The sequence below is a fragment of the Castor canadensis genome, chromosome 15 (genome assembly GCF_047511655.1).
Source record: "Castor canadensis chromosome 15, mCasCan1.hap1v2, whole genome shotgun sequence".
NCBI lineage: Eukaryota > Metazoa > Chordata > Mammalia > Rodentia > Castoridae > Castor > Castor canadensis.
The window spans coordinates 71,197,405-71,214,391 of record NC_133400.1 but is presented as its reverse complement, the minus strand read 5'-3'; the positions used below and the strand labels follow the sequence as shown (position 1 = coordinate 71,214,391).

The following is a 16,987-nucleotide window of genomic DNA, read 5'->3' as shown; positions in this document are numbered from 1 at the left end:
AGAAACTATTTTGCCCTTATCTATTAATTTTGTTGTAGAGAGAGTATAAGCCATAATAGGAAGGAACAGGGGTTTTTGCTGGTTGAGATAAGGATAGCTATACAGGGAGTTGACTCACATTGATTTCCTGTGCGTGTGTGTTACCTTCTAGGTTAATTCTTTTTGATCTAACCTTTTCTCTAGTTCCTGGACCCCTTTTCCTATTGGCCTCAGTTGCTTTTCAGGTATCTGCTTTACTTTCTCTGCATTGAGGGCAACAAATGCTATCTAATTTTTTAGGTGTCTTACCATCCTCACACTTCCCTTGTGTGCTCTCGCTTTTTATCATGTGATCAAAGTCCAATCCCATTGTTGTGTTTGCCCTTGATCTAATGTCCACATATGAGGGAGAACATACGATTTTTGGTCTTTTGGGGCAGGCTAAGAGGTATGTTCCTTCTATTCCTAATTTCTTCAGAGATTTTATCATTAAAGGATATTGGATTTTGTCTAAGCCTTTTTCTATATCTTTTGAGATGTGATGTGGTTTTCGTCCTTGATTCTGTTTGTGTGTTATATTGCATTTTTTGATTTATGTATGTTGTACCATCCTTGCATCCCTGAAATGAAACCTACTTGATCATGGAGTGATTTTTTAAATGTATCGTTTGATTCTGTTAGAAGGTGTATTATTGAGGCCATTACCAGTGGCTGACTCCTGCAATCATAGCTACTCAGGAAGCAGAGATCACAAGGATCATGATTCAAAGCCAGCCCAGACAAATAGTTTGCAGACCCTATCTCAAAATACCCAACATAAAACAGGGCTGGTGAAATGGCTCAAGTGGTAGAGTGCCTGCCTAGCAACCGTGAAGCCCTGAGTTCAAAACCCGGTACCACCAAAAAAAGAAAAATATTTTATTGAAAATTTTTACATCAGGAATATTGGTATATAACTTTTTTTTTTTTTTTTTTGGATGCAACTTTGCCTGGTTCTGGTACTAGTGTAATACTGGCTTTGTAGAATGAGTTTGGTAGTATTCTTTCTTTTTGTATTTTATGGAATAGTTTGAGGTGCATTGGTTCTTTAAAGGTCCTATAGAATTCAGCAGTGAATCCATCCAGACCTGGACTTTATTGGGAGGTTCTTTGTAAGTGTCTCAGTCTCATTACTTGTTATATATCTGTTTAAGTTGTTTATGTCCTCTTGTTTCAATTTTGGTGAATCATGTGTTTTAAGAATTTAAAAGAATGTAAATACACTAAGTCTTCACTATTCTCTTACAAATTGTGGTTAAATATAAGACAATTGTTTCAAAAGAGAATTGTTTCAGAATTACTCTAGAAAGATAGGAATATGGAAACTGACTTTTGCTGGGCGGGGGCAGGGATGGATTATAGACGTTTATCATTTTCTCTTTTTTTCTTATCTGTATTTTCTGTAATGGCAAGTATTTGCTTTTATAACAAGGAAAGGAAACATTTTAAATTGTCCTTTTTCTGAAGTTTGTAATCTGCCTATAAATGGGTGGTTAAAAGATAAAGAATATGTTTATTATGAATTCTGAGAGTATTGCCCAATGTTATAAAAAAGTTTTTCATGAATATTCTTACAAGATTCTTGATGCTTTTGTTTTATAGATGCCCTATTTTAATCTTGTGAAGAATTTAACATCTGCTTTTCCAAATGTGCATAGTATATCATGGTAAGTTTATACAGTAAGACTGTCTTCTTTGTGGATTTATTAAATATGGTTTTGACCAAGCATGGTCAAAAAAAAAAATTCACGTGAGTGCATTTTGCAGCTCAGTTGATATAGAGAAGTTCTCAGTCCGCCCCACGTTATCATCAGTTCTGTTTAAATTTTGTGATCTGCTGAGTGTTTTCTTGCCCTTCATTTTGTAAAAATATGCTTGCCAGAAGCAGCTTACAAGTTATGGAAATCGTTCCAAGCCAAGCCAAAAAGGACATAGAACACGATTGAGTGAAAATTTGAGACTTGTTGAAAGTTAGCATGTCTTTAGTGGAAGTTATAGGAAAAATGAATCAAGCATGCTTCGTGTTCAAGATAGCATAAAATCAGAGCTAGTTTTTGGTGAGCAGTATTAATGTGTACAACAGTAATTTTTGTGACAGTAATATAACCTACTCCATATAGTTTCGTGTTATGGATGCTCAGACCTACTTTATATAAGGTATAGGTGAATTTGAGTAACTTTAGGGTACTGAACTCTATGTATCCTGAGTATTTGTGGTTTTTCCTCAGCTGGACTCCCCTTGGAACCATATACCTGCAGATAGCAAGGGTCTACTGTAATCCATATTGGAACTACTAGAATAATCATATTGCTCGTAAATTTCTATTCTAAATTGTGGTGAGCTAGGCCAACAGATTAATACGATATTTGACTTTGTGCCACAATATCTGCTTCGTTTGATCTCTCTACCATTTAAAAAAAATAGGAATATAATGAAATTTGAACTCAGTCCAGACCACTATGAACATAATTTAGTCTTTCTTTGATGTCACTTCTCAATGTCCTGTTTATTAAAATGATCTGTTAATGTATCATTTAGCAAGAATAGCATTCTGCGTTTTTCTAAATTACAATGACCTTTTTAAGATTCATGCTTAATTTCCAACAAGAATTTGGGCTTAATTTTTCATTATCTGCTCTACTACATGTATAGGTATATTTATGTACACAAAATTGTTACTTAAAAATGAAGCCATTCATTTTCTTTTTTTAATTTTAATATTTTTGTTAGTATATAATAGTACAGGGGATTTCATTGTAGCATTTCTATAAGGCATACAATGTACACTGATTTGGCTTATTCTCCCATTATACTTGCTCTTCTCCTCCCTTCTAAAAATGGCTTTATCAGGTTTCAGTGTTCCATATTCTACATCATGATGTAGAAAATATATCAACCATATTCACCCTCCTTTACTGTCTTCATTTACCCTTTCCCTCCCACTAGTACCCTTCCATTAACTTTATTGTCCTTCATCATTTGTGTCTGCTTATTAAGTGTGGTTTTGCCTTAGTATTTTACCTATAAATATATGGTACTTTAATAAGTCTAACCCTCTCTATTATTCTCCCTTACCCTTTTCCCCCACCCTGTGTTTTTCAACAGTTTTCAGTGCATTTCATTGTAGATTATTTGCTCTCTATCATTCTCTTCTTTCCGTCTTCCCCAGTCTCCTCTAACAATCCCACTTTTGAAAACATGTTCTCTGTGTGTATGTATATATGTATGAGTAATGCTTATATTTATATTTGGATCTGTCTTCCACATATGAGAGAAAACAGTCATGCATTTTCACTTACCCCAGGTTTCATCATAAGACACCATCAGTGTGCTGTTGTAGTAAAACACAGAGTGGTGAAAAATACACTGATCCTTTTAAACTTGGTTGGAGAGACTTAAAAGGTCTGTATGAGGACATTAGAAAGGTAAGGTTTTTTGATTCTGCTGTGAAGTAAAATTTTAGTTTACTAAAATGTAGTAACACTTTAGAATTGTGGAAAGGCAGTGCATGTTTTCAGATATGTACAATGCCATTGCAAACTTGATTTACATACATCAGGTTGTGAATGTTGCAGGTAGCACATACTTTCTAGTGAGTTATCTAACCTCCCCTGTTCATATCTGTCACCATCCAGTGACCTATGCAACTGTCTTCCTTTGTTCAACTCTTTTTCCAGAAACTTTTCAGTGGCTTCCATATATGTGGACTCTATAATGCTACTCAGTGCATGGGTTTGGATTTATGGCAGGCCTGTCCCCCTGGGCCTCTCACAGTGTCCCATGCCAAAGCAAACTGTGGCCCTGACCCATTGCCTGGCCTCTCTTTCCATAGGCTGCTGGCACTGAAGTGGGTTGTACAGTGGAAAAATGAAAAAATAAAAATAAATAAAATCCTACTCCCAAATATTCATATGCTCTTTATTAGCTTCCTCCTTCATTCAGCGTTTCCACTTTATCCCCAAGCCTCTAGCCACTGGCTCTCAGAGCCTCACAGCAGCACTACTGCCTTTTTTTTCCTTAATGCTATGAATGGAACTCAGGGCTGTATATATACTTTACTTCTAAGCTACACAGGTAGCCCTTCCTATTTAATGGAGATAGTAGACGCTGTGGAGTAAGAACCCTCTTGGCTCCTTCTCTGTCCACTTCTGGGAAGTCAGTGTCTCCTTCCTTCCTGGGGTAGTGCCATTACTTCTGTTGAGTGCCATCCCCTTTTTGCCTCCTCAGTTCCCTGGTAACCACTCAAGCAATCACCAACTCCCTCTCCTTTATCTGCTAATTTTCTTCTCGGTTTCTCTTTTGTACCTATTTGAACTGCTCCAGTTTCTTCATCTTCGCTTTTAAAAGGACCTCCCCTGACCCCGTGTCTTCCTCCTTTTCTTCCCTCACAGTGTTCTTTACCTTTTTTTAAAATTTTTTGACAATACTGGGGATTGAACTCAGGGCCTTGCACTTGCAATTGCTCTGCCACTTGAGGTACATCCCTAGTCCTTTTGTTTTTAATTTGTTTTTGAGACAAAGTTTCCCTAACATTGCATGGACTATCCTCAAACTTGAGGTCTTCCTTCCTCTGCCTCCCAAATAGCTAGGATTATAGGCATAAGCCACTGTGCCTGGATTCTACACTCTGTCTTGCTCTTGCCCTTCACATTTACTTCACCATTGCCCTATGGCTTCCCTTCTAGCCTTTTCTGAAACTGCTTCTACCCAGGTGACTAGTAGCTTCCTTTTACCAAATCCTAAGGATGCTTTTTGTTTTCATCTTCCTTGGCTGTTTTCAACACTGGACACTATTAACTATTTCCCTTCCATAAATTTGTTCCCTTGGCTTCCACATTTTCCTTGTTTGCCTAATCCTCAGGCCATTCCTCAGCTTGCTTTATGGGTTCCTCTTTATATCTTCTACCTCTACCCACTCCCTTTTATTATGCTTTTGTTTAAGATTCTGTTAGCCCCCTTCTCTCTCTGTGCACTCACTCTCTCTCTTTTGCACTCTCTTACTCAACAGGGTCACACTATGTAGCCCAGGCTGGCTTTGAACTTGGGATCCTCCTGCCTCAGCCTACCAAGTGTTGGAATTACAAGAGTGAACCTTCATATACAACTGTGTATTTATTTCCATACTTAAAACTCCTTAGTAGTATCTCTACACCTGGTTGGATTGTTTTTCCTAAACCCATGAAGTGGGCGACTCCATAAAGTGTCCCTGACTATCTAATTTAACATGTCTGAAACTCCTTTTCCCTCACAAATTGTTTTTTTCCCTAGTGGACCTGCTCATTGAAGGTACCACCCAGGAACTCAGGAAGGATCCTCAAGTTGTCCTTCCCTCTCAGGTCCTTCCAGTCTGTTGCTTGCCTTTAGTACCCACTGTCCCAAGTCAGGCCACCTCCATGTCTCTTATCCTTTATTCTTTCTCTTATCCTCCCTTTCTCAACCTGAGCTAGAGGGTCCCCCTTTGTACTCCCAGGGTCACTGCCTTTACTTCAGTGACATCACCTTCCTCACTGTGCTGTGTTAACTGCAATTACTGGTTGACTTATTTCCACCTAGATCCTGGGTTCCTTGTGAGCAAGAATTGCCTTGCTTATCTTTGTGCCCTTTGCCTTTTTTACAGTGCTTGGCACTGAATCGATAATCTAGTGAATTAGTGATGGGCCACAGTATTCTGCTCCCCCAAGACTGACTGAACTTTGATTCAGTCTACATGTCCTTGAGTGGCCAATAGGATAAACACCCACTCATGGAAGCCCCTCTCTGCTTCACATAAATCAAACCCCTACTAATCTTCCTTTGGCACCTTTAAAGCCAAATTTATTTTTCTCATTAGGATGTAAAAAATACCAGGATGTGTGGAAATACATTTAATCATTATTCACAGGGGCAGTTAGTCCAAAGGTTGATTGTTCTAACGTTGAGCTGTGCCATTATTCTGGGCAATGCATGCACACACCCTAGATTGCCTGCCTTCCTGTTACCTTCTGAACTGTGCAGAAGAGAAATCTTGTTCAGGTTACCACTGTATTATCCATTGAATAGTTCTCCATTTCTTAAATTTTCGTCTCCTCAACTCGACAGTAATCTCCTTGCAATCAGGCAAACCATGCCTTACATTTCCTTTATGAGCCTTTGAAATGTCTTTTGGTAAATAAAAGCCCAGCCAGATGTACTGGCCCTTGCTGGTTCTCCCCAGTGCCCTGTTGTTTATCTTCCTTCCCTTAATATATAGCTTTGCCTCCTCACCCAGGGAACCACCAGACCTCCTCATAGGTTCCCATTTTCTCCTTATTTCACTTCTTTCCTCCATCTTCCAAACTGCTCCCCACCCCCAATTTCTTTCTCTCTAATTGTCACTAGCCCAGAGTTCCTGGTCCGTCGTGTCCAATCCCGCCCCCCCACCCAGTGCTTTTTCCCATTTCCTAATTATTGGTGCTATCCATGAAACAGGTAGCAGTACCTGTTCTAGCATTGAAGTTGCTATGGGCTGAGCCAGCTATTGTGTGTGTTCCTGCCTTCAGGGCAGCCAGGTTTGTGGCCATACATTGTTGGGAGCCTTGTCCAGCTGAGTGTTGAATTTCTTAATTAAAATGAATATGCCGAAATCAAAGTTTTGCCAAAGAAATCCTGTTGACTTTCTGCACAGTTATGATGCCATGTTGACAAAAAGAAACTTTATTTCAGGAACTGCTCATATCTACCACAGAACTTAAAGAAATGTCTGAGTACTACTTTGATGGAAAAGGAAAAGCCTTTCGACCAATTATTGTGGTGCTAATGGCCCGAGCATGTAATATTCATCATAATAACTCCCGGTGAGTTACTTATGTTCACATCTCTGTCAGTTTTTACATTAGGGAAGTCTTCCTTCCCAAGATTACTATTTCATTTCCCATTTAAGAAGTAGCATCTATCTAAAAATTCACTTTGAACTGTGTAGATTCTGCCTTTGAGTCACTAATGTCACTCTGGAATCTAGTCTGGCATCTTCCTTTGGCAAGCTTTAATGTCCTTTGTGGAACAACTTCAACTGCCAATAAAGACTTTAGAAAAAAGTGTTTAAAGTCAAATTTGTTTTTCTCATCAGGAAGTAAAAATACCAGGATGTATGAATATACATTTAATCATTACACAAATGGGCATTTGGTCCAAAGGTTGATTGTCCTAAAGTCGAGCTGTACCATTATTCCAGGAAGCATGTGCACACGCCCTAGATTGCCTGCCTTCCTGTGACTTTCTGAATTGTGCACGTTTTCTTTACAGAAGACATTTTAAAGATTGTACTTAAATTTTATATTTTGTTTATAGTTCAGATATTAAAACAACTGCACCATTTTCACATTAAAGGAAATCTTAGAAGGAAAATGGATTTCCCCATTTCCTTAATGCAGCCATCCCTCTTCCTTGTTCTTCTTCCGGTCCATTCTTGTATTCAATCATTCAGTATATATAATTTCACGTTCTGCTTTGTTTACTTACTATTGTTTGTAAACTCTTTGCCACATTGCTAAATATCTCCATATTTACATTATGTAATCTACAGGTGGAAATTCCAATAGACCATAATGTACTGAAACTTTTTTAGTGTTAAGAATGTTTGTATATTTTTCCTTTTTCTCAATAGATAATACTTTGAAGGAATGCCTCATAATTATCAGCACTAAATTTAACAATGGTGCTGTAAGAATGAGCACCAGATGTTGTTTCTTCGCAGATGCTACCTCTGCCTGAAGCCTTTTGTGCCCTGTAGTTGTGCCCCATTGTGTCCAGCACATCACACTCAGGGTTGGCTTCTACTTAACCTGAGACTTTTGAAGAGCTCACAGAATATTTCAAGCATGCAGCGAAATCTCTGCCAGTGTAACTTTTAGCCATCATCTGGACCACTTTTACTTTATTTTGAAAGCAGAGCAGCAGAAATGCTCCCTCCAAACCAAACTTGAAATACATCTCTTGTGGCCTGCAGCAAGTTTCTCAGGCTCAGCATTACAAACATTGTGCGCTAGATCACTCTTTCTTGTGGCAGACAGAAGTGCTGTGCTATGCGTTGTAGGATGTTTAGCAGCATCCCTGGCTTCTACTCATTTTATGCCTACCAGGTGATAGCAATTAAAAGTGTCTTTAGATATTGCCACGTCTCCTCGAATGCAAAAATCGCTCCCAGTTGAGAACCACTGGTTTTAGAGAATGTTATTTTTAATTCCTTAGACTAATGCTTAATTAATAGTTTATTACCTTCAGAGACAATATGGGAAGGAATACATTCTTCGCTGCCTAAAATCCTATTAGCTATTATCCCGTAGTTGAAAGTTTTTTCGCTTTGCCTTATTGAAACTGTATAAACTGTTGGCTGCAGAAAAAATGAGAGAGTATAACACAGAAAAGGCCTTGCTGGTTTAAACTGTGAGTTCAGTATTGCTTCTCTAAGGGGCATCTGAGCTGCAGGTTCATTCTGTCAGGTGAATGGTTGTAGGAAACGAGATTGTACAGAGGCAGTGTCCAACATGTGGTCTGAGTCATGATTGAGGCACGTACTTGGGTGATCCAGTACCCTACCATCATTACTCTGCCCCAACTTCTGGAGAATACTTGCTTCTTAAGGACACTTTGATCAGGTCTTTAGTGGGCTAAATGTCTAGCTTTTATTCCCATGCCACTCAAAAGAAGGGGTGGCAGGCTTCTGAAGAGCTGAGTATTTGTGATTTTTTTTTGTTTGTTTGTTTGCTGAGAAAGGCTTGAAACAATATAGAAAAACAGTTAATAAAGATTTTGGAGCAGGGTCGTACACCACCTCTATTTTAGCCACTGCCAATAGAGTGTCCTCTACCCAAGTGGCACAGGACCTGTTCTTATACTTCATATGCTCCTTGATGGTGACACAATGGTCTTTGTCCCTTGACAATCAAAGTTTAACAGCTGCTGTAAGGATCCTCAGACATCTTGCTTCCCAGGTGTGTTTTAAATACAATGTTAGAGCTGATGTAAGAAAACAATGGAGTACATTATCTTTTTTTTTTTTTTCCTTTATGAAGCTTTTTGGTTGTCCATTAAATGTTTTCTGCTAGATGTCTTAATTAGGAGTTATTAACCTGGGGTCCACAGGAATTATGGGATTCTTTGAACTCATTGAAATTATATGAAAATTTTTTGTGTATATTCGTACTTTTCTAGGGCAAACTATACTCTTAGGGTAATATGGCCCTGAAAAGCTTAAAACCCAATCTTTATGTATCAGTATGTATCCTGATATGATAACCTCCATATTTAAGGAATAGTAAAGCAGGAAATGCATAAAATAGATGACACCGACTAGAAATGTCCAGAAATCAAAATTGTGCATTCTGGAACTTGCCCCAGAGGCACATCACTGAAGCCCTCTTTGTCCCAAGTGCCATTATCATGTGCTGTTGGTACCTGTAGACCTTCAGTTCTCAGCCCCATTAAACAGTGCCTCTATGCCTCCTGGTACTTACCACAGGCTGTGTTTTTGCATTGCCTGTATAGAAAAAGGAGGCAAAGTAAACCTACCCCATATACACCTCAGCTTATGCCCTATGCCTGGTCTGAATTATGAATGATGAGTTGTGGGATGGAGTTAAAAAAAACGAAAAGGAATACCTCTCTTGCAGAGAATCCTCTATCTCATCATAGGCTGTGTCCCTTCTTGAGACAACCCATATGCAGGGGACTGATAAAGGGCTTCCAATCTAGCTACAGAGCACCCTCTAGTGGTCTTAGGCTGTTAGTCCTGCTTCTGCCTGCCCATCTAAAGTCCATCTTCAGGGCACTTCTGAATAAACATCCTGTACTTGAAACTCTGTTTCCAAGGCTCTAACTTGCAATAGAGTTCAGCAAAACCCAGACTAACTGTAGGTCAGGACTTATTTTATCCTAGAATCCAGATCAAAAAGGGGTTTATCAGGAGTTTTGAGAATAGCTGGGCAACATACCAAAATTCCATCATAAAACTGGTGGGGGCTTTATAATAGATTTCTACAAAATTTCTTTACTCGTTAAGTATAGTACAACTGTTGCATCTATATTTTTCTTCCAAACCTATCCTGCTTAGCAACCACATTGAAGGGTCCTACTGGTTACCATTGAACTTGGCACCATCCATTCATGTGTAAGGCTTCAAGCACTGAAAAGACCATTGCCAATGGTCTGGATAACAGGAGTGCCCACATTATGTTGTGCACAGATCTATTGATGTTGATTGTGCAAATGGTCAAGTGACATTGGATCCCACTTCTCTGGTTTTCATAGCTGGGACAGATGACTAAATGGACAGATTATAAGACACAGTTTCCTCATTAGATAAAAGATCAAGATCCCAGGTGTGATAAAAATCTTATATTCTGAGGAAGTACCTTTAATGATCCCTATAAAGACAAAGGAGGTTACAAAAGCCCACACTGAGAAGACTAGTGAAACAACCATGACAGCATCAGCTCACTTGAATAATTCCAGGGTAAGGACGCTATCAGTTATAGAGCTCTTAATGGTTTCTTTCTGTGTGTTTCAAACCATTAAGCCAGCTGCTGTTTAAAAAGGTTGGTGACCAAAGAATTATTTTTGTCTTTAATCTACGAGGTGGCATTTTTGTTGTGTCCGTACTCACTATTAAAATGGATGTCTGAAGTAAAGTCTATAGCAAGGGATACCCACTAAGGTGGAGGAGATTTTGATGAGCAGATTGTCATCCATTTCCCTGATAAGTTTAAGTTCAAGCATAAGAGAGCTGTAGGACTTATAAAAGTCCTTATTTCAGCTCACACATGCTAGGATGAGGCTGGTTCTTTCTGTAAAGGAATCAAGTTTTATATTTTTACTACCTGTGACCTATTTGACAAATAGAATATTGCATCATATAGACCCCTGGGTCCTGGAGAGAAAATTCTGCATGCACAGAGCCAGCATGGATAAGTTGCAGATTCAGGATCTCATGGGGGGAAGGGGATTGCTCTCCACATATGCCCCAAATCAGAAGGTTCTTAAGTGCTTCAGAGGCAAGAAAATAATCATGTGAAGTCTGTGTCATTTATGATGCAACTTTGTGGGCCTCTGCTTTATCTGTAGATAAATCTGAATATGTTCAGGAGTTGCTGCTTTTGAGTAGCAATTCTTATTTCTTGATATTAAAACTGCTAATGAATCTTTTGAGTGTTACATTCAAACTTTAAAAAACAAAAAGAGAAAAACTTTATTCTTGAGTCTAGTGTGCTTACTTAGGTTTATGAAGGGAAATGAGCAGTGACCAAGGATAATGGTCCAAGGATAGTGGTTGAATTCATAGGCATTCCTCCTGTACCCCTTGCCTGCCCTTTAGGTTGAAGGCACCTTTTCTGTTATGTTTTGAGCTTTGTTTTTTTGAGACAGGGTCTCTGTGTAAGCCCAAGCTGGCCTCCCAATTCTCTTGTTTCAGTTTTTCAAGTGGTCGATTTACAGCTGTGTACCACCATGCCCAGCTTGAAGGCACCTTTGATGTTGATGCCAATAGCATCTCCTCACAATGAAGATGTATTTGTAATTCATTTAAGACTTTACATGGTGTATTGCTGTAGATTAGGGAAAAAATTTTTTAGTTGACTTGTAAGCCCGGCACGGTGACACATACCTGTGGTCTCAGCTATTAGGGAGGCTAAGGCAGGAGGATCGCTTGGAGTTCAGGGCCAGCCTGAGCACAATAGTGAGACCCTATACCTAAAAAAATTTGTTAAACAGAAAGTCACATGTAAACTAGGTGAAGGGAGTGCTGTTATCTTATTCCATCTGTTTTTATGTTTGAAATTCTTCATTATAAAAAAAGTTTTTTTACTCTAATGAAGGGGGAGAAACTAACTTGAGGAACGTGCTGATTTACATTGTACAGAGGACATAGCCAGCTTTCAAGACTCAGGGCCTCTTTTTCTCATGCTGCCTTACTTGTCACCTTTCCCAGGAGCTGGGAAAATGTGACATCTACTTCACGGCAGGAAGTAGAAATGGTTCTCAGTTTTTCCAAGGCATGACTCAGTTTGGCACCTTAAAGATTTCATCTTAAAGATAGTGTAAGCTTTTCTCTGTAATCTGTATATTTTGGTCATCTGTCCTACCGTGATGCTGCATTAAGGATAACAAAATGCAGATATAAGCTGACACACGTTAAAGCCTAATTCATGGGAAAAAATACATCTGATAAAATTATAAAGCATCTCATATCACATGTATTCTACGTGGAGGCTATGTCACAATACCATTCTAAGCAAGAATCTTGATTTCATCAGTCAGTCATTTAGCCAGGGAAGATGGCATTTTGGTATGCATGTATAGTCTAAAATTTCAGGAGAAGAAATTTTTTGAGGCAGAATCTTAACTCTGGCCCAGGCCCACATTGAACTGTTACCCTGTCTCATCTCCTGCAGGCTGGGATTGTAAGTGTGAGCCACCACACCCAGCTCAAAACATTTTAAGAAATTTAATATCTTCAAATTACAAACTAAAAACGCTAGTGTCTCAATGAGTACTGCCATTTCAGTGCACCCTCCCAGCTGGAGCCCCTGTCTGCTGACATAACGGCTTGACATAATGGAGGCGGTACCCAACTTAGGAGTGCATGAGAAAGGCTAGAGGCCTTGAAAGTTGTTTTAAGGTAGGTTGTACTACTAGCTAGTAAGAAATGTGTATAGTAGAAATTATTCTCAAAAATAGCCTTTATATTTAAAACCAACTGTAAAAGTGTGTATCTTTTCCCGTGCATTTAACTCAAAGAAGATAATGCCTAGTGAATTTTTCTGAAAAATACGTAAGCTCCCTAATATGAAGTCTGAAGTCTCACTGAGGAATTTAGAGCAAGCTTGTAAAAGCTATCTGAGCTTCTGTTTTCTTTGTTACTGAAGTGATTTGTTATTGCTGTTCTTTTGGTGTTGGGGATCAAACCCAAGGCTTCATACATGCTAAGCACACTACCACTGAGCCACAAGCCCAGCTCCACTGAAGTAGTTTTATATGATGATTTGTCCTTACATTTCTTTACTTTTGTTTTACCTCCTCCTTAGGAGAATCTGTTGTGATCAGAAGTGTTAAGAACTGTTACATTGGGCTGGGGGTGTGACTCAAGTGGTAGAGTGCTTGCCTCACATGTGCAAGGCCCTTAGTTCAATCCCCAGTACTGATAAAAAAGAAAGGTCATTGTGAATTATGAAATACTAATAAATAATGAGCAGTACTTTACAATTGGCTTCTTGGCTGAAATGTTACAAGGTTCTAGGGTTTAGTTCTAAGGCCTTAGGTAAGAGGAACCAGCAAGACATCACATTTTAAAAATTTGATTTAAAGCAAGGTCAGAAGAAATTCACATGGTGGTTTGGTATCTGTTGCTAAATACCCACCTCTTTTATGTAGTTCTACTTCTTTTTTCATGACTTTTTGCTGGGTCTGAGAAATTAGAGCACCACCTTGTGCAAATGTTCATATTCAGTTTTTTTAAAGAAAAAGTCATTTCTGTATGCCTTTCCCTTTTTTCCCCTCTTAAAGATACATCCTGGACACCCTGGTGGTATTTTAAAAGCAAGCAATTAGAATAAGTAAAACATTTGGCTAATGTGTGTTTAAGTTAGGCATTAGGTTTTAGGTTTGGAAAATTTAGTTGGCTTTTTCTCCATTCAGATTTCATTGAAATTTGGTTTTTAAAATTCCCATAAATGGTAATAGTGATAATGATTATGATTAAAAAACAAAACCAGGAGCTGGGTGCATATGCCTGCAGTCCATTTACTGGGGAGGCAGGATGGTAGTTTGAATCCAGAAGTTGGAGTACAGCCTGGGAAACAGAAAGATTCTGTCATGAAAAAAAGAAAAAGTAAGAGCATTCCCTTTTAATTGTAAAAATTACATCTCTGTATCATTTTGAGAGTGCTTGTCCTATAGTTTGTGTTAAACTTGGAAACAGAAGTTTAGATTTCTAATGCAAGGTTAAATATGAGTTATTGATGTTGTCGTACTCAACATTTAAGATATTTACAGTTGGTTCTTTAAGGCACTTTTTAAAATACTTCTCATTTGTCTTTCCCATGCAACCTGGAAGTTTAATTATAATCTAATTCTAAACTTGGACCGCTAACAAAACCACTATTATAGACATAAAGTTTCTTTAACTGAATGGACAGGCTTCTGAAATGTTTATCCCCGAAACCTTTTAAAAATAAAAAACTAAGCTTCTACTTCCTAATGTGGAGTCCATAAAACAGAGTCTTGGCGGGGTCTCTGACATTTTTACAGTGTACTCCAAAGAATAGAAATGGTTCTTTAGGGAACCCAGAGTTTTAATACAATTTCTCTTAGAGAAATAAAATTCTTTATCCTAGATCCGATGTCCAGTTTTTACAAGATGATTGCTGAGAAGGTTCTAGGCGGCGTATCTGTTTAAAAAGCATTGCTTTCTGTTAATTAGAGATATGCAAGCCAGCCAGCGCTCCATAGCCTTAATTGCAGAAATGATCCACACTGCTAGTTTGGTTCATGACGACGTTATTGATGATGCAAGTTCTCGAAGAGGAAAACATACAGTCAATAAGATCTGGGGTGAAAAGAAGGTATGGTGCTTCATTTGTTGATTTTTAAAAATCTTTTTTACCAAATCACATGCTTTGGGGGTCACATTTGCTTTTCGGATTTTTATCATTAAAAAATAAAACATGCTTGCTCAAACACAAATTTTAAAGAAGTATTCGTGTCATTTCTATATCTAGATACTTCATAGACAATAGGACATGCCATTAAAAAACAAGGGCATTCATGCCATACATCATGAACAAACAAACTTAGTTTTTCTGGTTATTAATCATTTTATATGGAATTCCTTTGACTAAGGAAAGAAATTTTTATGGGTATCCAAAAAGTGTATTTTATGAGTAATCACACTTTTACTTTTGGGCTTAGGTTACCAATAATTTAATCCTTAAATTTCTATTGACTCACTGTGTATGGAAAAATGTTAAGGAAATAAAATTTAAAAAAGAAGGAAAATCAATCTCAGGGATTTCTACCATGAAAATTTTACCTTTTTAGATGGAAGCACTATTACTAGGGTTTGGTTCACATGTATATTTTAAAACAGATTTCCATATTGCCTATTTTATTATGTATAATAGGGACTTTTGTTTGAGGATACATAAATTATAGATTAAAGAAAGGGAATGAAGTTGAACAAATGAAATTGAGGATGCACAGACCTCTTGAGAGCAGGTGTTCACCCACACACATGTGCCTCCATTGGTGGTCTTGCCCAGTAGAAGAACAAACAAAAGTTTATGCAGATATAACTCACCTTCTCCTTCACATGTTTATTGAATCTGGTTCCCTCCAATTTGATTGTCCTTATTTCCACATGGTGGTTTTGATTTAAAAGGAATGGCTATTGTGAAGTTAAGATTCCTGCAATTTCATTTATCTGCCTTTATTTCAAATTTTAAGTTAAAAAATTTTATACATAAGAGTGCTGGCCAAAAATGATGGAATTTTCTGTTGGAGAGGTAATCATCTGTGTCTGTGTTCAGGCAGGGCCAGGAAAGGAGGACTAAGAACAAGTGCCCTGTGTGTCTGCCTTTGATGCTAGGGGCAGAGTTCTGAGTGTAGGTGTAAGGAGGTATTTGCAGCCATCACCTGCCTCATTCACCTCTGAGAGGTCTGCCCAGCACAAGTCCCCTTACCATTCTCCCTCCCTTTTCTACCTTAGATCCACAACTACCATGCTACTGCTACAAATGCCCATTTATATACCCCTTCTCATGAGCCCTTATTACTACTGGCCTGGGTTCACAGCCCCTCTCTTCTTCATCTCTTCATACGTAGTCCTCTACATTCATATTGGTCCATTTCCCCGTGCTGGAAGTTTTGGGCCTCCAGGATTCCTGGGACCAGGAGAAGAAAGAGGTAAAGGACATTTTTTTTTAGGGACCTCAAGCCCTGAGCTACCAATGTTGGAGACACATAAGTGGGTAGAAGTGTGTATATATACGTCATCGTGTGTGAGATGACTTTAAAAGTGTATATAGTTTTATGGGGCTAGTTTATGTACTAATATATATTATAAAAAATGATGGTTGACAAACTGAATGTTTATTTAGGGAACAGACAATAATGCCAAAAATGGTTATGTTGAAAAATTCTATGAATTAAAATTTCCATGAACTCTATAATTTGACTAATTACTGTGGAACATAATAACACTATGCATATCTTTAGGTATAGAAATTAATGTAGATATATAAATAGCATGTTTGATTTTTATAGCACATAATTCAATTAGGCACAATTATAATTAGCTTGGTAATATATTGTAGATGGTAATACATTTAAAGAAATTTGAGGACGCATTGATTACCTAATAACCAGTGAAAAACTTTTGCCAGGATAGAGATACAGCTCTGTAGCAGAGCACTTGGCTGGCATGTGTGAGGCCCTGGGTTAGATTAAGGGGGTCAGTAGGTACTTCTTAGGAATGAAGAGCAGTGTAAGATGTTCAGAGAATATTGAACATAGAACATAATTCCCTTTGTTCTCATTTAGCTATGAACTGAGAGATAGGGTAATTTCTTAAGAGCCAGTTCAGGTAAAAAAAAAAATACATGGCCCAAATCGGTAATTGATTATTATATAATCCTGCTGAGGAAGAGGAGGGGGGCACTTAACATCCAAGATAACCCCTCTTTCCCATTCTATAATTATCTTCTGACAAGTCAGCTTCATCATTGCCTCCATTGTTCCAATCTTTTTTATCTACAAGTTTTTTCCTTCTTTTTCTAGGCTGTTCTTGCTGGAGATTTGATTCTTTCTGCAGCATCTATAGCTCTGGCACGGATTGGAAACACAACTGTAATATCTATTTTAACCCAAGTTATTGAAGATCTGGTGCGTGGTAGGTTGATTTTGATTTTTCTTTTTTTATTCAATCCTGGTGTATAGACTGGCAATAAATTCATATCTCAAGTA

The 16,987-nt window shown here is 38.1% G+C and overlaps 1 protein-coding gene and 2 non-coding genes across 5 annotated transcripts in view; all 3 read left to right on the top strand.

The window, feature by feature from the left end:
* The window catches only part of Pdss1 (decaprenyl diphosphate synthase subunit 1), a 46,142-nt gene that overhangs the window by 7,533 nt on the left and 21,622 nt on the right, over positions 1-16,987 (top strand). For 2 of the 3 annotated variants that reach the window (XM_074056472.1, XM_074056473.1), the window contains exons 2-7: positions 1,621-1,685; positions 3,324-3,444; positions 6,701-6,831; positions 14,448-14,589; positions 15,848-15,928; positions 16,802-16,913. In XM_074056472.1, coding sequence (XP_073912573.1) covers positions 1,621-1,685; positions 3,324-3,444; positions 6,701-6,831; positions 14,448-14,589; positions 15,848-15,928; positions 16,802-16,913 — 652 coding nt within the window. The remainder of the gene's footprint in view (positions 1-1,620; positions 1,686-3,323; positions 3,445-6,700; positions 6,832-14,447; positions 14,590-15,847; positions 15,929-16,801; positions 16,914-16,987) is intronic. The other variant, XM_074056474.1, reaches the window with a different exon arrangement.
* Positions 3,746-3,881, top strand: LOC141417702 (small nucleolar RNA SNORA42/SNORA80 family). Its single transcript, XR_012442346.1, has one exon. It is a non-coding gene; the product is annotated as a small nucleolar RNA SNORA42/SNORA80 family (small nucleolar RNA).
* LOC141417735 (small nucleolar RNA SNORA51) lies at positions 9,473-9,604 on the top strand. The gene has a single exon (XR_012442374.1). It is a non-coding gene; the product is annotated as a small nucleolar RNA SNORA51 (small nucleolar RNA).